This window comes from Amblyomma americanum, chromosome 4 (genome assembly GCF_052857255.1).
Source record: "Amblyomma americanum isolate KBUSLIRL-KWMA chromosome 4, ASM5285725v1, whole genome shotgun sequence".
In the NCBI taxonomy this organism is placed as follows: Eukaryota; Metazoa; Arthropoda; class Arachnida; order Ixodida; family Ixodidae; genus Amblyomma; species Amblyomma americanum.
In genome coordinates, this window is record NC_135500.1 from 88228523 (window position 1) to 88251844 (window position 23322).

Below are 23322 nucleotides of genomic sequence, written 5' to 3' on the forward strand. Positions count from 1 at the left end.
GTTTAACGTCCCAAATCGGCTCAGGCTATGAGCGACGCCGTACTGAAGGGCTCCGGAAATTTCGACCACCTGAGATTTTTTGACGCGCACTGACATCGAACAGTACACAGGCGTTTACAATTTTTCCTCTCTCGAAATTTGACCCCCATGGCCGGAATCGAACCCGCGTCTTTCGGGTCACCTGCCGATCATCAAAATCACTGTGCCATCTCGGCGGCCCCTTATTACGAAATTAACAACACTGCGAAGCTGCAAGAACTTAAGTAACCGAAATAAGTGACTAGGAGAACAACTTACTCTAATGTAACTTATTTTCTCGGTCCAATGCACACATTTCAGTTTGGAGGGAATCACACTTTGTCATCACGGCACATGATCGTTAGGGGCTATAAAGTTTTCCGGAAAGAAAAGCAGAATTCCCCATATGCTCCCTTGCACACAAACCAGTCCAAGCTTATCACTGCTCCAGGAGTGGAATGAGAACTCTCTGCGATCAGTGAGTCTAAAGCAGGGAATGACCAATTCCGCATGTGTCGGCATGTAGGGAGAACCTAGGCAACAGAGGAATACTTGCGTCGGAGGGATCTGTATTGCTATCGTTTTGTACTCTTAAATGTACATTTGGAGCTATGTAATCGTAAAAAAAAAACATTATACTTGTCTGCGAAGTCTAACGAAGGAGGACCCTAGGCCGCTGAGGGGATAGTTAACACTATCGCGTCATACCATGAAGGTGGAGCATAAGTGTCCCCTCTAGTTGTGGTTGATTATGTATATTAATACCGAACAGTACCCGGCTTCTCATGCGACAGCTTTGAAGGCCCCGTTCCCAAGAAAATCCGGTGTCGGCCTCGTCGGCATCGGTGTTGTGGGCGGAAAATCAGGAGCATGACTCTGGCAGGTGGCCCCCAGAGCAGGCAGGTGGGTCGCCTTGGTCACTTGACCTTGTGACGTCATCACAAACTGCTCACCGGATTGCGTGCAAACTGCCGACCCTGGCAGGCGGCAGTTGAATTTGTGATTCGTCGCGGAAGGTTGCTTGGGAAGAGCAAGTTGTGTCTCAAGACACCTACCGCTGGCAGCACCGCCCATCACCGGGCTGTGGCGCATCGCTTAACCGCTGCAACACTGCGCCAGGAATACTATGAGGATTCCTTGCGTTCTATTATTCTAAAGTAGGGAATGACCAATTCCACGTATATGGGCACTAACCAATCAACGGTAATACATCACACCGTTAACACGGAACGTAACTGTTCTGTCCAGTTTTATTGCGTCAAAACTAAGTTCCCCACTCAAAAATCTTCCCGATCCTTGTGTGAATATTTCTGGATCTGAAAATCGAGCCTTGAACCTAAGCCGCAGTGAAAACCAAGTTCTATGACGCCTAATTTTGCATTTTGCCTAACGACGCTGAATCACGCCGGTATCACTTCAAAGTTGACTTTCTTAACGAACCCTCCTATCACTACTTAGAGCACATGCTGTGCGAACGGGCTACTCGAAGAAACCACAGCGAGGGTGAAGTGAGGGCAAGATTGCGAAAGAGGAGAGTAGTAAAGTAGAGACTATACGGGTAGCGAACTACAAGCTGCATCCGGCTGCAGTACTGTTCACATGCTTGAAGCACGCATAGACGTAATCACATGCGATTGTAGGCTAGCGTGATAATAGACAAAAACAAAACAAACAGCGGCGCTGTGGGCTTGGGTAAAGCCGGTTTACAGGGCACACGAGGAATATTGCGAAGCTGCAGGCAAGTGCAGGTCAGATTTAAGGAAGCAAGCGTACACGGAGCACATGAACGATGCACCGGTTGGAGGAAGCTATGGCGGATATGCCCAGAGGTGACGTTATGGCGAACCTTCTTCAAAGTGATAGGAGACATAACGAACATAACAATAAAAGAAACGAAGATCAAACTTAGAAAGCACAAAAAACGCGGAACATGGTTGCGGATGGCTTGAACGTCTTAGTCCGAAAGATGCACAAGGAGCGAACTGTGTAGGAAAGGTTGTAGGGCATTTACGATCTGCACAACCGCGCATCATGGTCGCGTTATGGGGAATAATAACTTTTAATGTCTATTAGGCTAAGGAAAATAGCAGTGACTCTCAATCTGAGCGCAGTCACAGAACCGCGTCTTGAAGTGTGGGTAAATGAGAACTGCAAAGGAAGAAGTAAGGAAGATTCACTGTTAGAGACAGCTCGAGGCTGTTAACGTGAACTGACAAGGCACATCCACCGGCTGCTTTTTCATTTCTCCTCCATTCAAATGCTGCACCGCAATCGGTATAAAAGTCGCCGGGTGAGTTAAAAAGGAATTTGCTTGAGGAAAGCAGCGTTATCTACGGGCCCAAAAAAGATGTGAGCCCTTTGGGAGCGTACACATTTAAAAGTAAAGTAAATTAACGTAAGTCGCTATCTCTGAGAAAGACTACGTAAGGAAGTCTTACAACTAGAGACATTCATTTACAGCGTAGAGTGGTAGCAACAATAGGATGGTGACAGAGAAATAAGAAAGCAGGTTTGCTGACGGTCCAAAAGCGCTCATCCACCACTAACAAAAGCGGAAGTTTTCATTCCTTTCGCCTTAACAAAATCCTTTCTGTAATTAGACATGGCGCTGGAAAACTGCTAGAGGTCCCTAGTACTGGAACAAGAGAATAAAAACGACCGGGTGTTTAGCCGACGTATCTGGGTAAGAGTCCCCAACGGATGTATTCCAGCCTCCACCAGCTTGACCCTGTTCCAAGTTCACTTGCATCCATAAACGCCGGCTGGCACGTACAGGTCAGCAAAGTTCGCTGTTCCAACAACCACGAAAGTGTGAGCCGCGCAGTACATGCGGATTGTCCTATATTTCGCCAAGGTCAAGGATGGTTTATACAGACCAAACGGGATACTCAATTAATTTGCTCCTACATCGGCATAGGAAGGCGATTTCATACCGCTGTCTCGTGAGGTGAATATAACTGGGCAATAAAAGTAAAAAACTGCTTCAGATATTGGGATAATCTTTGACTTAGTTATATACGGCCCAGACACGTGCGATATCCTGCTTTCAATTCATGTGTTCGGTAAGGAGTTTGACTTTCTCGGCTCGGCTCGGCTCCACTTTATATCGGTACCGCCTTTGACTGTAATGGTTGCCTGTGCACGTTGGACATGGGGATGATTACTCTGGTTTTCTAATAAACTCCAGTTGAATGTCTGTGTTTTTTTTATGTGTCGTCTCAGGACAGAGTTTTACGTCCTCAACAGTTTCAAATACAGTCACTCCACTTAGTTCTCTGCAACTGGTTGACACGTTTCTCATTCTGCGTTACCGACGCAGTTACTCTGACGGCAAAAATTATTTCTAAGAGTTATGATGCGCCACGATTTGTGTACAAGCACTGACTTACGTGGCGCTCGGTGAAATCTGTCTATGCCCTCGGTCAGAAGCATGGTTCTCAAAAAGTGCAGAAAACAACTCTTCTCTACCTTCCCGCTAGAATTTTTTTTTAAGGATTGGGCTGAAGCAGCATATGGCCGGTAAAAATAACTGGAATGCGTTACTTCAATTGTTCCGGTTGGTTTGCACTTTTTAATTCTGCCTATTCTCTAGTGCAGGTAGTTCAACTGTGTGATTGCTCCAAAAATGATATGAACTGTGGGGCCACTATATAATAAGAGATTTACTGGTATTCACCTTTTTTGCACTTTTGAGATAAGAATTCTTAGAGCATAGCTCTTCGTTCCTAAATAAAATAATTTCCTTCTTCACAGCAATCCCACTACACAAATGCCATCTCCGTCAAGCAGCTCAGTTCACGATAGAGACTCACATGATCGTCTTCATCGACCGGTGACAGAGTGCCAGCGCACAACGAGATCACTGCTTTGCGCAGCAGACTGCAGCCGCATGTGCTCAACAGAGATTGCTTTTCTAAGTTCAGGACGCCTACGAATGATGCCGTAGCTGCACCCTACTAAGCAAGCAGGCGCTTTGAGACATCGCGATAAGATGGTGGGTATGGCTCTGCATTGTTTGTGCAGTCACAATTAACATTAAAATGACAAGAATCTCTCGCTAACGCGATAGCAACAGGGAAGTTTTACGAACAGGAGATATCAATACATCGGAATGTTGAAAGTAGCGAACGCGCTGCAAGTTGGTGCCGTTCAAGGTTCTCTCGGCAATAAATGCTAAGGCCTTCTGTGTGACCTACAGTATTTTAATAGCATAATGAGTAACAAAGCGCGAGGCGCAGACTTCTATCTAAACAATGGATGTTCAGTTCGACGATCCTGCTTAAAGCGCACTAAGCACTCGTTTCCTAAATGCTGTGATAAGGCAGCCGAACGTGAGGTCATATATACCGTATTTTTAACATAATATATGCATTACAAATGGCAGACAATTAAACATAATAGCAATAACTCTTAAATGCATTTCACTCACATTGCCCGGAAACCACGGCGAACCTGAACCCAAGCAACAAGCACAACCGCCACAACGTCTGGCGCTGCTTTCTCTAGGCAATATATTCCGAAACATGCTAAAGGCTACATATAAATGCCGTCCTTGCCATCTGTCATCTGAGCGTTCTGTTCTTACAGCTGTTTCGGCTCCAGTAGCATTGTCGTCATGCCTGTGGAGTCAGGTGCTATGAGACAGCAATGAAAAATGATAAATTGTTTTGAGGAAAGGAAATGGCGCAGTAGCTGTCTCGCATATCTCGGTGGACGCCCGAACCGCACCGTAAGGGAGGGCTATCCAAGAAATGGAGACGGTGTCAGAACTCGTCGCTAATTCCAGCGAAGAGCGGGCGAGTGGCATGGCTTGTTATGCTGGGAGAGTAGCGATGAACGATGAGTATGCAACCCAAACTGAAACCCAAGTTCAACTGCTGTATGGATTCACTTCGATGAGTGGTTACGAGGACAAAACATGACAACTGTCAACATATAGACAGGTTTTGAAACCTGATTTGGAAAAAACTTGTGTACTGACAACATGCAAAGACAGGGTCAGAAGGGAGATTACTTAGGCTTTCGTTTTTGCTGGGAAACGAAAGGGTTTTTCAGCACGACTTGAATAGCACGATCACAGAGTGAGATGGCGTTTGTTTGGAAACAACTCACTGAGTTGTTAAAGGAATAAAGTGACACGCGGGCGTAGTGATGGATCCCATTTCCTTAAACATCCTCATTAAATATCACTCGAAGGCGTCGCACCTGAGGATACATAATAATTAGCGGCCACAAAGCAGCCTTTCGGAATTCTCCGAAAGGTAGAATTTCAGAGGAAGCCAAACACATCCTCTCAACAAACAAAATTGATCGAAAAATATCCATCAAATTGGTACTTGCGCAGGAATCTGTTCCTGGAACGAGGTTGTGACCTGCCGCGGTGGCTCAGTGGTTTGGGCGCTCGACTACTGATCCGGAGTTCCCGGGTTCGAACCCGACCGCGGTGGCAGCGTTTTTATGGAGGAAAAACGTTAAGGCGCCCGTGTGCTGTGTGATGTCAGTGCACGTTAAAGATCCCCAAGTGGTCTAAATTATTCCGGAGCTCTCCACTACGGCACCTCTTCTTCCTCTCTTCCTTAACTCCCTCCTTTATCCCTTCTCTTGCGGTGCGGTTCAGGTGTCCGACGATATTTGAGACAGATACCGCGCCATTTCCTTTCCCCCAAAACCAATTATTATATCATTAACGAGGTTGCGCACGAGCTCGCTCGAGATCTCTACTTCCGAGCTGCCGTAGAACAGCCCGGGTGCAAGGGAGTAAAAGATTGCATTATTACATACCACGAACTTACCGAAAACTATAAAATACATAGAAGGATATTTCCAACCCCAAGATCAGTCTCTCTCCAATAGTTCGGCACGATTTGGAGGCGGTTACAAGATAGAAAAACATCTGCCCAGTCTGGATCTAGCTGACACAGACTGAAGACAAAAAAGATTCAATATGTAAAAACTTCGGTGAAAGGGGCACTCCTCATCACATAATTTGGGAATGCGCCGATTCTCCGGGCGCCGGCTTAAACATCAACACTAGAGATCCCCGAGAAGATTCGCTGCGGAACGAGGACCCCGCCATCCAGCAGCAAGCCACCCACCTGGCGGCTGAGTCTGTGAAGAAACAATGGATCTTAGTCTGCGGAGCATCCCCTTCCCATGTCCCAAGACTGCGTGCCGGGACCGGGGATTTGGGGCCTCCTTCGCGGTAGGCAATGTAGTTTTCCTTCGTTAATTCACCATTACTTACTGAAAACAAAGAACTTGTAAGGTAGAATAAACACACGAACTAAAATACAGGTATCCTCACCACTGTAGCGAAAGCTACATTTGCCATGAACTCGCAATGTCGCCGAGCTCGCATTCCCACGGTGGTCGCACTGCACCACATGACTAACCATGTAACTGCGCACGTGACCAACCGCGGCGCCGGCAGCTGCTCCGCACCAAGTGATGGACACGTGAGCAGCCACCTGGTCGGCGGCGCAAGCCACTGACACCCGCGCACTCACTGAATGAAGAAAACCTGTGTCAAAGATGGGAGTCGAACCAGGGCCTTTGGGCTTTGAGGCGGAGACGCTGCCGCTCCGCCACGACGGCTCTAGGTTTAGACCCAAATAAAGGCGCATGTAGTGAATGCGCGCCTTTCTTATATTAACTGTTCCGGACCAGATGTCGCCGCGCTCTCGCTACGTATATCCTTTCCTAAAAGAGCTAGGCCATCGACAATTTTTTCACACGCCTCGATTAAGAAACGCGGAGCAGCGGAGGGTTTCCACGTACCCCCGCAAGTGCTAGTTAACGTTCGAAGGAGACCGTTAAGCCCGGTGAGATGATCTCCGCGGTTGATGAAGAACGTTAACAGCACGACGCTCGGTAATCGTATAAGGCAGTTAACAGTATAAGGAGCACCATGATTTTCCGTACACTAGACCGGCGAAACGTAGCGGATTGGGGCGGTCAGCCACTATCGTCATCCTAAAGGATTAGGCCAGAAACAAGCCTGCCAGGGGGAAATAAGTGGTTGTAACTTCCTCCTCTTCGTCTGCGCACGGCTGCATTTCAACTGGTAGATGTGCACCTTCCTCTAAGTGTTGTGACACTTCAGCATTGGTCGTGATACTGGTCAACATTTTAATCTGCTGCAGTTATTTAATGCTGGAAGAAGGGCGATCATATTTTGGGGGGCCTGTTTTCTTGCCGAGATCCTTCCCGTCAATGGTGAAGTTACTTGAACTAAAATAGAAACAATCCTTGTTAAGAAACGCAGCACGTCTATGCTAGTTGCATTCCCTGGAATTAAAATGTTATTTGGTTTGTCTCGCGGATGGGACATGCTGCCTTTGTGGAATCAAACAGGCGACCTAACAATCATTGTTAACTCCGATAAACTGTATAATGCCTCTTTGACAAATAAAATAAGCTACTTTCAAGTGCAAGATCTTACTGCTCTTGCTAATTAATGATGAAACAGAGAAAGAATTCAGTTAAAATTGGTTCCCATCATGCGCCAACTGTTCTGCGAAACCAAACAGGATAACTGGTTTGTCAGAAGCAGTGACCAAATAACTGCAGGGTGAGTTCACAGTCCACGCCACTTTAGAAACGTTCCCGGGTAGCAATATTTGCCCTAATTGTGCGGGTCTCAAGCATTGTGAGTCCTTTCAATGACCGCTAGCACAAAAAAAAGAAAAAAACACTCCTTAACTCTCACTCGACCGGCATAACGAACACATGACGCAACAACGGTTCAGGTATAGCCATGGTAACCAGTGACACCAGAAAGTGCGCAAAGCCAACGGGGGACGAGGTAGCTGGCCCAGGAATCGACGCAGTTCGTGAAAGAAGCTATGGCGATGGTTAAAACGGTGGGAGCCGTTGGATGGAGGGAGACCTTTCCCTGTCACATCAGTGGATAACATAAGTGTCACTAACATTGGACTGTGTATTAGGTCCTTTAGCCTGCTTTACGCCACCGATATATACGTGCAATGAAATTTTTACTTGCTTATATAGAAAACGTTGGTGTACTCAACGCACTATTTAGATTCCTGGTATCGCCTCATTATGCACTCTCCAATGACAATGTGAAATAGAAAGCTCTGTACAGTTTTTCAAACCCGTGGTATGTAAGGGGTCTTCCGCTCAGAACATTAAGCGCACAGAAAGTTTAAGAAGCGCTATATGAACCACGTAGGCGAGGAACATGGAGTGCTGAAGAAATAGGCCAACAGAGAGACTATGCCGTTGACTTTTCCCGATCGAAGTATTTGTGGGGTTCAGTTTCTTCGTCAAATGAGTTCCCACTTCCAAAGTCAGTGTGGTGAGGACACATTTCAAGTACCTTCAGGAGACTGTGCGGGTCACCTACAGCTGCGTACGTTTGCACCGTAAAATACCAATGTGAATGTGACAAAACAGAGCAGCTTCATACGCCTCTTTTTTCTTATTTTTCATACATTTTCACACAGTACTTTACTAGGTTTCCTGCAGTGGTTCCTATGTTGACTGAAGCTTTTACTGCCTTTTTAGCGATTGTTCACCACCAAATGTCCTCTTCATCAACCCGAGGAAAATTGATAGTTTTAGTTCTATTTAAATTCTTCCACTTCACAGAGCTTTACATTTGTCTGATGCCCTTTTTCCTAGCTACCCACTGACGACCTGCTCAACGTTAAATTTATTCAGCCTCTGCCAGTAGGCAGTTCTCGTGGCCTATCATCATATTGGCAAATGGGTTTTCATTTCTTTTGGGTTTTCTTCTTCCTTGATTCTTAGCAATCCCCTTCTTAAACACGGGGAAGTTTCGGCACTCTCCAAAAGACCTGTCCTTTCGCCATTCCTCTTTAATCTGGCTATGCCGTCCACACCGACTTCCCTTCGTTCCATCACATCTCTCAATTTCTTTCTCTACGCCGATGACATTACGCTCTGCGTATCCGGAGGCTTTGATGGTCACATCAGTGATATCCTCCAAATAGATACAAACATACCAGTGGAACTTGCTGCTGCCATGAAACAACGCTGTTCCGCTAGCAAATCTGAACCACTCCTACTTCCCTCACACCGTCATTATTCATTCCAGACAGGCTGAACATTCATACTCTTCGAAACCATCGTACGGTTGTCGATCGCACCCTCCGCCTCATAGGGCGCTTGTCAAACAGGCACGGAGGTCTCCGTGATTCGAAACTTCGTCGTCTGGCCCAGGCCTTTGTCCTTAGCAAACTTACGCATTCTCTACCGTACCTTCACTTTTCCGGTGCAGAATGTGACGCCGTGAACGTTCTTTTTTCTTGGCGTCAGTAAATACGCTCTTGGTGTTACCTCTAATGCATCCGCTGAGCGTCGTCTTCAAACCGGCATCCTGAACACCCTCTCTGACATTGTAGAGGCTCATCTCGCCTCACAATATGGCCGTGTTGCCCATACCACAACTGGTCGGCATATGCATCAGTCCCCACCCGTCCACTTTATATGGACTACTCAGTCCAAGGACACTATCCCCTAACATATTCACCAACACCTATGCATCCCGTTGACCCAATAACATTCACCCTGATCATCAACAACAACGACGTCAAACAGGGCGGCAAGCCCTTCAATAGAACCTATCTAGTGCCCAGGGATGCTGATACGGCTAAATATTCCTTCGGCTTGTCCTAAGACTTTTCGCCGTTGATTCCAGGCCACCCTAATACGGCTACCACCGTACATAAATCCGCTTCGGAAGAGGCGGCCCTCGCTCTGGCTCTGACCACTCCCGATATTACCATCACTGTCAGGGATTCTACATCAGCGATCCACAACTTCAACGCGGGTCGGACGTCCCGTCCATCTCTGTCCCTCATCTTGAAGCACACTCCACCCCAATCTATGACCCTTCTTTGGACCCCCGCACAAGAAGACCTAGCTGGCAACGAGGTGTCTCACACCTGCGCCCGAGGTATCACTGTATCACGCCTATGGAATCCGCCTCCAGCCACGTGGGCCCGCTTACTGCGTGGGGCCGCCTCCTCTCATTTCATGACGTATGTCACCATTACCTCCTCGGTCGTCTTGTATACCGCCCTTGCCCAAATGAAAACCTCTCGGCATCGCGAGATTCTGTGGCATCAGCCTCAGACTCGAACCTTTACTACTCCTACCACCCGCGACCTGATCAACCCAGATGCCTATCACTACGCAGCTTGTAACTTCTGCGCGGCCAGAGCCAACCTCGACCACATCATGTGGGGCTGTGTTCGTCACCCTCCAACAAAATCCCTGAGTATTAATTCAAAGGAGCAGTTTCAGGCTGCCCAACGCAGCCCAGCAAGTGATCTCAAGGACAAGATCCTAGATAGGGCTGCGAGGGTATTATAGGCCTACCCATCTAAGGACTTCTATCCCTTCCCCGCTAACCCCCTTCCTTTTGAGATAAGCAACGTTGTCCGTCAATCTTTTGTTGTTTTTCACCTTGGTCCAAACCCTTGCTAGCCACTTATATGTGCTTCATATGTGAGCGACCTCATTCGTTTTGTGCCTTATGACACATACACATCCATTAAAACAAAATGACAGATATCAGGTATGAAGGGTGATATAGGATTAGCAATAAGAACCGAAAGATTTATTTATTTATTTATTTATTTACAATATGCTGCAGACCCTAGAGAGAGAGAGAGAGATAACACATTTATTATTTCATTGAAGTGTTCTACGAGTCAGGTAGACGGACTCCTCAGTTCAGGACTCCGGTGGCTTGGGCGGATGCCTGGACCAGTCTGATGATGGGACACTGGTCCTCCACACCACTGCTGGTCAGGGCTGCCTCCCACTGCTCGTATGATGTCTGTAATGTTTTTAGATGAGGTGGTTTTTGGGGACAATTCCAGGAAATTGGTCCTGGACGGAGGGACAAAAAGGCATAAAAGAAATATGGCAAATAACATCGCAGAACAAATATAAATAATGGCAGACAACAAGAAACAAGGACTCCGCAAATGTCAACAAGCAGTTTTGTCAAAGGCATTGACGTTGTTTAGTAGATCAGGCGGGAGTTCATTCCATTGTGTTTTTGTGCGCAGAAAGAATAAGTATTTAAAAACAACGACCCTAGCGTTGTAAGGTGTTAGTGAGTCCAGGTGATGATTTATTGTTAGTCGCGTTGTTTTGGGTTTAATAAAATGGATCAGGGTTCATGGAAAGTTTTTTATTTTTGAGTAAGAAACGTAACTTCAACCTTTGAATTTTTCTTCGCGTTTGCAGTGTCTGTATGTTGTGTTGCGCCATCAGAGCGATTGGTGAGTCAGTGGAACGGTATTTGTTAAAAATGAATCTAACAGATTTTTGCTGGATCATTTCAACATGTCGATGTTATGTTTTCTGTAAGGGTCCCAGACGGTGCATGCGTACTCTAGTCCAAGTCTGACGATGTACGTGTAGGCTAGGAGCTTTGCACTAGCAGGGGCAGCTGTTAATTTATGCCTGAGGAAGCGAAGTTTTTTGAAAGATGGTGTACATATGTTTTGATATGTGTTTATTCCAGCTAAGATTATTGGTTAGAGTAACACCTAGGTATTTGTATTCGTTCACTTCCTCAAGCTGGTGAGATGGAAGGTTATACGCAAATGATAGGTTATTCCTTTTTTTGGTTACTTTCTTGAATACTTATCTCATGTTAAGCTTCATGTCCTATGGACTGCACCAGGACCCAGCACACTTCCCTGCGGTACGGCAGAGGTGACTGGGAGCTTGCCGGAACAATGATTATCAATGCTCAAAAACTGTGCGTGGTTAGAAACGTAAGCAGACACTTAGTTAACTATGAAAGTATGAAGCCCCAGCCAACGCAAGCTTACATATTAGTTTTTCATGTAGAACAATGTCGAACGCTTTCTTAAAATCTAGGAAAATAACGTAAATTTGCCCTGAACTGGTTGAAGCTATCAGCAAAAATATGAATTACAGACATAAGTTGAGTGACGGTTGAAAGTCGTTTTCTAAATCCATGTTGAAAGGGAGAGAGAATATCTCTGTCGTTTAGACAGGTAGCTATATATGTGGCTACAATATGCTCAATAAGTTTACAAGAACAAGATCTTACTGATATAAGACGAATATTTGTAACAGATAATGCGGTACGTTTTTTAAGTATTGGCACAATTCGCGCAACGCTTCAATCCCAAGGAACACTGCTAGTTGATAGGCTTGCACGAAAAACTATAGCCAGGAATTTGGATACCATTTCACTATAACTGTGCAACAACATATTGGGGAATCCCGTCAGGACCAGGAGACACTTTTGTTTTCAGATTTAACAACATTGAAAACACGCCAGCAGAAGATACGATGATTAGTTCTGGAGAACGTGATACAGCAGGGTGACGTAGTGGGGAGTTTGATTTCGATAATACACTAGAAATATGCATTAAAACGTTGGGCAGTGGTTGCCTTATCGGTGACAAGAAAGCCATTGTGCAGAACTTGGTCGACAGGTTCGTTTTTCTTGGACAAATGTTTCCAAAACTTCTGCAGAGCATTTCGAATAAAGCTCGGCAGCGTGTGCTCTTTCGAAAGACCGAAAGTATGCCCCAAAAATAACAACAAAAACCACAAATCCGTGTCAAGCAAGCTAATTTTGCCGTTTTGAAGAAAGATGTATGGCTTGCGCAACCCTTACCCTTTCTCCAAGTATTGTAGACTTCCGCAACATCTCTTGCCGTTTTATCGAAGGCAGTCAAACAAAAAATTGTGGTCGGCATTTTGCTATTGCTAAGCATAAAGTATTGTTCTAGAGCCTAGATTTTTTTTGGGTGAACATTACCGCCACGTACAACAAAGCCCAAATGAGGTGTCAACTTTCCCAGGGAAGCAGTTAGGCGCATTTGAAGTTTTTTCATCGTAATTGACAGTTTACCCAAAGTACGATGGTGGCCTATCCTCTAGTGCCGCGTTTCTGCATCAATGTTGTCCACGTCAACACGCTTCGTTCTAGTGCCGTGGTTCTCTCACAACGTTCACCACGCCAACTCATGCAGCTCACTTCGCTGTCCTTACCGCTATGCAACTCGAAGAACGATATTTAGTATTTCGATAGTGGTGTTACTTGATGAAGAAATCGATGTGCAGTGCTCAGCACTAGAGTGTGTGATCACCGATCGGTGATCGGCTGCGGCAATAGCTTAGTGCTCTAACGCCTGCAAATAGCCTGCAAAGCTCATGTGTTCGCGTCGCCGGTGGTTCGAGTCAAAAGTACCGGATTCTTTTTTTGTTCTTTGCTTCACTTTTTTCTTTCAATTGGCACAAACCCAGGAACATTCCAGGGTCTTGCGCGGGGTTTACCCATCGGAATAGTGGTTTCGCAATTATAAGGAGGAGCATTTGCATGCTGTTTATTCATTATTTGCGCACGGAAGAATTGCAGTCAAGCAAACGTGTGCGTTTTTTTTTTACAAAATACTGCGCACAAGCATTCAATGAGCCCAATGCTCATTAAGCGCGTAAAATAGACACTTTAGCTCTGCCGTAGGGGCATGACTCTATCGCGTAATGAGCTAACTGTCATGCATGCAGAAGGTCATTCTCTACTTTACATCAGCCGCCGCGGTGGCTGGGTGGTTGTGGCGCTCCGCTGCTGAGCCGAAAGACGCATGTTCGATCCCGGCCCCGACGGTCGAATTTCGATGTAGGCGAAATTCTAGAGGTTCCCCGCACTGTGCGAGGTCAGTGCAGGTTAAAACAACCCAGGTGATTGAAATTTCCGGAGCCCTTCAATACGGCATCTCTCATAGCCTGAGTCGCTTTGGGACGTTAAAACCCCATAAACTGTAAACCAATCTACTTTACATGATATATCCCTGGAAGTGCTCATACCCCTGCTGGCTCAGTGGTGCTGCGGTTAAGCGGTGCACGGCTGCCCAGCGAAGGAAGGTGCTCGCAACGGTGAGCCTTGCGCGTCCAAGGTTCCTCTTCGCGATGGAGCAATTATTAATTAAAGTAGTACTTGCCAAAGTGGGCAGTTTGCTCACGATCTAGTGGGCAGGTTGTGAAGACGTCGCAAGGCGACGCGACCTAGATGGCCCACCTGCCTAGCAGGTTTTTCTGGGCACCATCTGCCAGAGCCATGGTCGTGATTTTTACCTTACAACGCCGACAACGCTGACGGTGGATTTTCTGGTGGCTAACAAAGTCTTTAACGCTGCCGCGTTAAAACCACCAATTGGCACACCGGTTGAAAGGCAGTTCATAAGCGATTTGAATAGAGGCGCCCAACAACAGAGATGCGCAGCTCAATTTAACGTACGATAATACACGAGCTTGGTAACAAGGTGGGAGCCGTTGTTAAACGTGGGTTGTGGAAGGTAGCAGCCCCCGAGCACGATGGAGCCTGACACAGGAAATTGTTACGCTGACGTGAATTTAGGTAAAACCGTCTCTCTGGCACTGGAGATTAGAGAACCAGCGCCAATTTTAACAGAACTGCCAACAGTAGGCTTATTGATTATGTAAGCAGGCTTTAGCGTTGCAGAAGGAATTAAGAACGTCGTGTGACTGGCAAGTGCTCCTTTAACAGTGACAGGAGGTTGAAAGTCTCAATGAAATATTTTCCTTCAGTTCCTTTCACACTGCTGCGTTGTCGTGCATGCCGGATTTTTAGGGTGCATTTAGGTGCATGATTTTCTACAGAAACATTACGATCTCGCGGTGACGACACGTGGCTACCGAGGCTTACGTCGTAAAACTCAAATCTTAATTTTGAAGTTATGCCTGCGCATTGTGGTTTGTGAGGAAGGGAATCGGCGCACTATCTGTCTCACTTCGAGAGGCACACTTTAACCGGTCTGTGGGGGAAGGGAGTGCAGTGGAATAAACTTCATTAAGGAGAAGGGGGAGAGGTTTGTTTCCTTCATGCTTCATGGATCGAACAGCAACGTCCTCTGCTCCCCCTGCCGACGCAACGTATTCTCTGTGGCATGATGGTAATGCAGTTTCCATTGCTGTGAGAGTCAACAGAAGCATACGTCACGCTGTGCACATAGGACCCTATTCGGTAAACAAAGGCAGCATTCGGTGGGTATGATTCAGAAAGCGATACAAGTAGTCCAGGAGCACGCGTGTAGAATAGGACTCAAATGCTCTCAACGCAAGTCTGAATTCCTTCTGACCAGACAAAACAAACAAAGAGAAGACACCATAGAGGCAAACCTTCAACGTCTCCCGATACAGGAGGTCGAACCCATTACAGTACTAAGTCTCTTCATTAAAAATAATCGTAAGAGCAACATTACAAGCAGCCCTCTTGAAACAACATTCAACCAGATAGTTAGGCAGATAGGAAGAATCACCGTTAAAAAGAGAGGTATGAACTAGGCATACATCTGCCGGCTTATAGATGCATTCGTCATTAGCACATTAACCTACTCTCTGCCGTACTTGAAACTATTAAGGTGGACTTCGACAGATTTAACAGGTTGCTCAGAAAACTTTATAAATTTGGTCTATGGTTCCCTAGAAACACACCCATGGACACATTTTTGTCCTTGGGCATACAAAACACTGTAGAAGAACCCATCACAAGGCGATGCACATCCAAACACTGCCCAGCAATACAGCGGGAAGAGATATTCTGGACCGAATAGGCGCAAACGTTGAATCCATGTTTAGCCAACCGGGCACTCTACTACAAGGAGTGCGCAACAAACTACTCATCAAACCGCTCCCCAAAAATATGCGACCGGGCTTCGGCGAAGGCAGAAGACGAGCGAGAGCGCGGGCCCTGCATCGAAGTACCTCAATCATCCTGGAGCAGTGTACACCGATGCAGCCGATTATAATTTCAGCCAGGTAGCCTTCGCCACCTGCGCATCAAAAGTCATAGCAGGAAGAAGCGAGTGCATCTCTGCGGCCTCGGTCGCAGTGAAGCACTCAAAACAAGGAGAAGAAGCGTCCATAGCCAATACTGACACTGACATTGTCAGTGATTCAAAGACTGCCATACGCAACTTGTCGCGCGGTAGAATGTCCCGAACTGCTAGAAACATTCTCACAAATATTACACTAGAACTAGAGATAGAAAGGGTAAGGTCTCCGGCCAATTCACGGAACCCAGGGAACGATCGAGCCCATCAACACGCTCGACGTTCTGTCGACCGAGCGGTGGGCTCTCGTCCAGGGGGACCCGAGATATAGGCAGTGATTTCCTACCACGACATTACCCAATTCTTCAAACTGGCTAGAAGAATCTATCCTCTCCTCACAAGTCACTCTACAAACACCAATAGGTGGCTTGGAAAAGGCTTCAAACCCTATCATACCCAAACCTGTACGTTTAGGTATGTCTACATCTACCCCGACCTTCTAGGCACCATCGGCATCCACTGCGGTAGCACTTCCACCCTCGATAATATTTTATGGGACTGCCCGGAGGATCCTCCTCAAGAAGGTCTCATAGAGGCTCCGCCACCAGAAGCCTTGGAAGAAGTCCTGCGCAGGTCGGATCCCGCCATCCAGGTATGAACCATCGAGCGCGCCGAATAGGTCGCCGCCAGTTATCAGCCAACGGCCACCTGGCCCTTTCGCTAAGAATCTTGAAACCCTTCCTTTTCCTCTATATAGTTTTCTCTCTCTCTCTCTTGGAGGCAATTCAAAGAAGAGATACGCCTCGCAACAACAGCTTCTGATGCGGCGACAACGGCTTTAGCAACGGGTACCTCCCAACTTGTGTGGCCAGCTGAAAGGAAAATTGGTTTTAAAGGTGCACTCAAGAGGAATCTGAACTCGTCTTTCTACCTCAGTAACTCTATTTACACGTTCCGGGCATTCTTAGAAACTTCGATCTATTTCCCATGCGGACAATTTTCCTAATTAAATTGGATAAACGTCCCGGCTCCCGCTTTTTTTTTTGCTGGACGCTGTAGGTAGGCGGAGTGAATCAACGCGTGGAATGCTTTTCTGCCAGTCCAGTGGCTCGGTTTCTGCCAGTCCGCAGGCTCGGTTTACGTTTTTTAGGCAAGCAAATGACGCAGTACCTGTTCCAGATATATCGGCAGACACCCCACCTCGCCCTAAGGGAACGGATAAAGGAAGCAGTGAAAGAAGAAAGGAAGGAAGAGATGCCGCAGTGGAGGTTTTCGATATAATTTCGACCACCTCGGGGTCATGAACGGGCTCTGACTCAGTGATTAAGAGCTTGTCTAGTGAGCCAGAGCTCCCGTGTTCGAACCCGACCACGGCAGCAGAGTTTCGATGAAGGCGAAACGAAAAATGCGCCCGTGTGCTATGCGATGTCAGTGCAAGTTAAAGATTCATAAGTGGTCGAAATTCTCACGAGACCAGATCGGGGATTCGCGAGGGAGCGAAAGCACTCGTTCAGCGAGATGACGCCGGCCTACAGAGCCTCGCGCCTGCTCTACCCTCACCCCACTCCTCCTCAGATAACAAACATGCAACAGTCTGGCGCAGACTAGACACACACACACTCCCCTAACCCCTGACCTTAGCCCACTATCATACCTCCTTCCTCAATTCTGCCTGCGCCTTGTGCCCAGAACCCTTAGCCTCTTCACTCCACACCATCTCCCTCTGCCCGGCGGACCCTCCCCGCGCGGCTAGACAACCTCAAGACCTGAGAGGACTGGGAGACCCTGTTGCACTCGGTCGATCCGGCCGTGCAGACCATCGCCACCGGCCGGGCTGCCGGTGTTATATACCTTAGGGACATAAACACTTGAGTGCAGTGGGTTCAAACGGGACCCATAAATTCCTCTCCACCAATTGAGCTTCTCTCTCCCTCTCACGAGACCGCCACTGCGGCACCGCTTTCTTCCCTTCTTCTTTCACTCCTTTCTTCATCCTTTCCTTTACGGCGCGGTTCGACAGTCTTTTGCGTTCAGCCTTCATCAAAACTCGGCTGCCACGGTAGAGTTCGAACCCAGGTACTCCGGCTCATTAGGCGAGCGCCCTAACCACTGAGCCACAGCGAAGGGGGCCGGATGATCGAAATTATTCCCATCTCTCTACGGTACCTCTTTCTCTCCTCTACTGTCACTCCTACCTTCCTCGCTTCTGTAACGGCGCGGTTCGGGTGCCCAATGTGATACGCGAGACATATACTGCCGCATTTGCTTTCCTCAAAACCAATTTTCATTTTTTTCACCGCAGTGATTCAGTGGCTAAAGCGCTCGTCTACTGAGCCAGGACACCTGGGTTGGAATGCGACCGCGGTGGTCGCGTTTCCGTAGAGGCGAAACGCAAAAGGCTCACTGTGCTGTTCGATGTCAGTGCACGTTAAAGATGCTTAGGTGGTCGAAATTATTCCTGGGACAACTGCTACGGTACCTTCCTTCTTTCACTTTCTACTTTCGACAAAGGCGAAATTCGAGAGCCCCGTGTCGTGTACGATGTTCGTCAAGTTAAAAATAAGCAGCTTTTAAACTACTACTGAACGTGCTTAGAGCGAAAGCTCTGGTGTATCGAGCAACTAGACACGGCGTTACATCTGTAACATTGAGTGCATTAGGCGCACTGAATAGGCAGCGCAGCCACGCTTCCTCTCTGACAGGTGGCAGTTAATGGTTGATCACGAGAGGTTGGTCACACAATGAACGTTATACGTGCTTTCCTCGATCTACGCTTCCATCCCATCTAAGTCAATATGTCGGTGTCGTTACGACTCCAGGAAGAATGAAAAAGAGCAGAGCCTACCCACTAACTTAAGTTGAGCCACAATCACTCCCACGTGCAGACAGTAGGATAGTTGAAAGAGATAGGAAAGGAAATATTGAAAGAAAGGACCTGCGTCGCAGCAACCGCGTCATCTGAGGCGACGACAATGGTTTAGCAAAAGATACCTCCTCTGAAAAGAAGCCTCCACCCCATTATGCGAGAGCCCCCAGATCCCAGCCTCGTAATGCCAGGGAGACCATGGCTCCGGCTTATATATTCCCCAAGGAGACAGACATCACAACGGGAGCTCCCAAGCTATTCCGAAATTGTTGAGAACTATAGACTAAACAGAAAACTGGTGCCAAGAGCTAAGGAAAAGTAAAGCGACTGTATAACGGCGCTTGCAAGTCGGAAAATTCGTTAACCCAGAATGGGCCTTTCACGTCCTACAAGGATTGGGAAGCTCTGTTCCGGAACGAAGATCCCGCTCAGCAGAAACAAGCCATCCGCCTGGTGGATCAGGCCATCCATCCATCCATCCATCCATCCATCCATCCATCCATCCATCCATCCATCCATCCATCCATCCATCCATCCATCCATCCATCCATCCATACATACATACATACATACATACATACATACATACATACATACATACATACATACATACATACATACATACATACATACATACATACATACATACATACATACATACATACATACATACATACATGCATGCATGCATGCATGCATGCATGCATACATACATACATACATACATACATACATACATACATACATACATACATACATGCATACATCCGTCCGTCCGTCCGTCCGTCCGTCCGTCCGTCCATCCATCCATCCATCCATCCATCCATCCATCCATCCATCCATCCATCCATCCTGCCATCCATTTAAGACGTCACGCTATTCTCACGTGACTCGTCTACCGCCCTCTGCCGGCGAATAGAAAGGTGAATGGTTAAGGTCAAGTGCTTCGACACCATGGTGGACCACATATGGTAAGGCCTACAGCACCATTTGACTTCTGGCTAGCTTGAAGATCATCTCGCAACGCATGGCGAAATTGGCTTTAACTTGCGTATTGACGGCCTCGCTTCAAAATCTCCAAGTGGTCGAAATTTCCACTGGCCGTCATTGCGGCATTCCTCAAATCCTGAGTCGCTTTGGGACGTTAAACTCCCATAAACCAAACCGAACTTCCTACTTTATTCCTTTGATTACGGGGGAGGGAGCGGTGAACGCATGGCAACTTATGGGGTAATTACTCAACATTACAGGTTAGAACTTGGGCTAGTACACCCACCACACCAGTCTTTAAATAATACGGAGGTAATCGCCTGAAGACGACTCCAAACATTCACATACCCACACTCGATCCTGGCGAACAATATCTTCCCAGTGGTATCAGTGGAGTGTACGCACTGCGGGTTAAGAGTATCGAAGCTAAGGCGAGGAAGAACCAGCTCCGACAGCGATGAGGTTGAACTATTTAAAGAGCGTTAGCTCTTACTCATCGCGTTTCGAGATTTCGTGGGGTATGCTACCACCGTGACATCGCAGCGCCATCTTTGGCAGCAACAACTCATGATGTTTGGAGATTTCGTGGTTTCTTATACCGATGGATGGATGTATGGATACGGCTGAACACTTTAAATCGGGCGGTAGCTCAAGCCACCTAGCCATGACTTATGAAATAATACCACCCTGAGATCACAGCACCATCTGTGGGAGCAGCTACAAAACAGCACATCTCGCATTGAGACTTGTAGCGCCATCTAAAATAGCACTGTAGAAACAACCACCTGCTGTGTGCAATGTTGATATCACGGTCCAATATGGTGGATAGAAGCGTGGAACTATGTGAGTATGACTGATAAGGCGCGAGCGAAGAACAGGAACACTGTTTCACCAATGCAACTCAACCAACCACTACTTTCAGCGGATGATGGACACTGTGCTTGATAATCTTAAATGCCAGTCCTGCCTAGTGTACCTAGATGACGTAGTCATCTTCGCCACGTTCGAAGAGCACCTGAGGCGCCTGCGCGCTTTGTTCGCAGCAATCCGTTCAGCCGGTCTTTCCCTCAAGGTCGAAAAGTGTCACTTCGCCTTCCAGGAGCTAAATTTTCTCGGCCACATCGTGAGCGCTAAGGCAGTCAGCCCCGATAAGACAGCCGCCGTAACTGCTTTTCCCGCACCAACCGATAAGCGCAGTGTGCGCCGCTTTCTGGGTCTCTGCGCCTATTATCGGCGTTTTGTGCCGAACTTCTCCCAGATCGCTGAGCCCCCCACCCGCATCACGAAAGATGCCGAACCGTTCCTCTGGGGCCAGGAGCAACAACAGGCCTTCGAAGACCTCCGCACTCGTCTCCAGAGTACGCCCATCCTTGGCCACTTCGATGAGTCAGACGACACTGAACTGCACACCGACGCCAGCAACATCGGCCTCGGTGCGGTTCTTGTGCAGTGGCAGGATGGTATGGAACGTGTCATCGCATACGCAAGCCGCACCTTGTCACGCTCGGAGGCGAACTATTCCACTACTGAAAAAGAATGCCTGGCCATTCTGTGGGCAGTGACCAAAGTTCGCCCGTATTTATACGTCCACCCTTTTAGAGTCGTCAGTGATCACCATGCGCTTTGTTGGCTGGCGAACCTCAAAGATTCCTCGGGACGGCTTGCACGCTGGAGCCTTCGCCTTCAAGAGTTCGATGTCACCATCGTTCATAAGTTCGGTAGGAAACACATTGATACCGACTGTCTGTCTTGTGCTCCTATCGAGGATAACCGAGCTGATCCCGACGACGATTCTATTTTTCTCGGCGCCATCTCCACGTCCGTCCTCACTCAACACCAACGGGACGACAGTGAACTACGGCTTCTCATTGAATATCTTGAAGGAAGCGCTGCGTCGCCCCCGCGAATCTTCTCACGCGGACTGTCATCATTCTGTTTGCTCGATGGCGTTCTGTATAAGAAAAACTACAACCCGACGGAAGATGCCTATCTGCTCGTCGTGCCTGCGGCCTTGCGCGACGAAGTCCTGCAGGCGTGCCATGATGACCCATCATCTGGTAACCTGGGCTTTTCCCGCACTTTGGCGCGGATACGCCAAAAGTACTACTGGCCCAGGGTTGCTGCAATTGTCCAGCGTTACGTCAGAACTTGCCGCGAGTGCCAACGTCGCAAGTCGCCGCCGACTAAGCCAGCTGGGCTACTGCAGCCTATTGATCTGCCACAAGTCCCCTTCCATCAAGTCGGCATGGACTTACTCGGCCCATTTCCGGAGTCCTCGCTGGGTAACCGCTACATTGTGGTCTCCACCGACTACCTCAGCCGGTACTGTGAAACTGAAGCTCTCCCTCGTGGTACCGCTGACGAAATTGCGAACATTTTCGTTCAAAATATTGTGCTTCGTCACGGTGCACCCATCATCGTTGCAACTGACAGGGGAACGGCGTTCACCTCGGCCCTTACGCAGGAGGTTATGCACCTTAGCGGAAAAAGTCACCGCAAAACAACAGCTTACCACCCTCAAACGAACGGTCTAACAGAACGGCTCAACAAGACCATCGCCGACATGATTTCCATGTATGTCGACGCAGACCACCGCAACTGGGACGCCATACTCCCTTACGTCAAATTTGCCTATAACACTGCTCTACAAGAAACGACACGCTTCACTCCATCTCGTTTAGTGCATGGTCGCGAAGCCACAACCATGCTGGACGCCATGTTGTTTCCCACTAGTAGTACCTCATCTGTTATGGGTACTGCCCAATTCGTTCGTCACGCCGAGGCCGCCCGCCAACTCGCCCGATAGCGCATCCGGCACCAGCAAGCCCTCGCCGCTCGCCGCTATAACCTCCGCCACCGAGCTGTTAGTTACCAGCCCGCCGAACAAGTCTGGGTTTGGAGCCCAGTCCGCATGCGTGGGCGCTCCGAAAGCTTCTGCGCCGACACTGTGGCCCCTAGGAGGTACTCCGCCAAGTCAGTGAGCTCAACTATGAAGTTCTCCTCCAGGTAACAGTTCGCTCCTCTAGACGGCCGACCCCCGAAGTCATCCATGTCGCAAGGATGAAGCCTTACCACGCCCACTAGAACTTCAGGCGTGTCTATACCAGTCGCCGGAACATTCGCCGTCCCTTGCCTTGCTGCTTTCTGATAGCATGGCTGTTTTTTCTTGCTTGGTGCGAACGTGAAGTATTAAACCGAGCCTGCTCGCCGGCAGGCCAGCCTGGATCCCGTCCGCCGCCGTAATAAAAATCAGCTTAAGATTGTTTTTGACGTAAGCAATAAACGCTGAGACAGAGAAATGTGCCAAATGTATCATTCTTGAGGATCGTTGATCCACACCGAGTTTCTGGTAAAAGCAACAACTCAGCAAAATTTATCGCCTGAATCGCCTCGCAAGCTGCCGCTGGCCCGCCGTTGCGGTCCGGCTCACCTGTCGCCCGCAGCGGTCCGCTGGCTCCGCAGCCGAAGGTGTCGCGGAAATTGACCATAACTTTAGTTTATTGCGAGATTATACTGTTCACAGCAAAGCGATATTAAGAGATATTATAGCGCCGGCTACTCGCGAAGCGGCGTCCGCTGCGCCAGGCAGCAGCGCAGTTCGTCGCCGGGCGC

At 48.0% G+C, this 23322-nt stretch overlaps 1 protein-coding gene and 1 pseudogene across 2 annotated transcripts in view; both read right to left on the reverse strand.

The window, feature by feature from the left end:
• LOC144129642 (uncharacterized) overlaps positions 1 to 4580 on the reverse strand; it is a 388920-nt pseudogene extending 384340 nt beyond the window's left edge. Inside the window, exon 1 of the transcript XR_013313924.1 lies at positions 4448 to 4580. The product of XR_013313924.1 is annotated as an uncharacterized LOC144129642 (transcript). The remainder of the gene's footprint in view (positions 1 to 4447) is intronic.
• Positions 4581 to 10733: 6153 nt separating this feature from the next.
• The window catches only part of LOC144128115 (uncharacterized), a 535742-nt gene continuing 523153 nt past the window's right edge, over positions 10734 to 23322 (reverse strand). Inside the window, exon 4 of the mRNA XM_077661200.1 lies at positions 10734 to 10899. Coding sequence (XP_077517326.1) covers positions 10858 to 10899 — 42 coding nt within the window. The 3' untranslated portion in view covers positions 10734 to 10857. The remainder of the gene's footprint in view (positions 10900 to 23322) is intronic.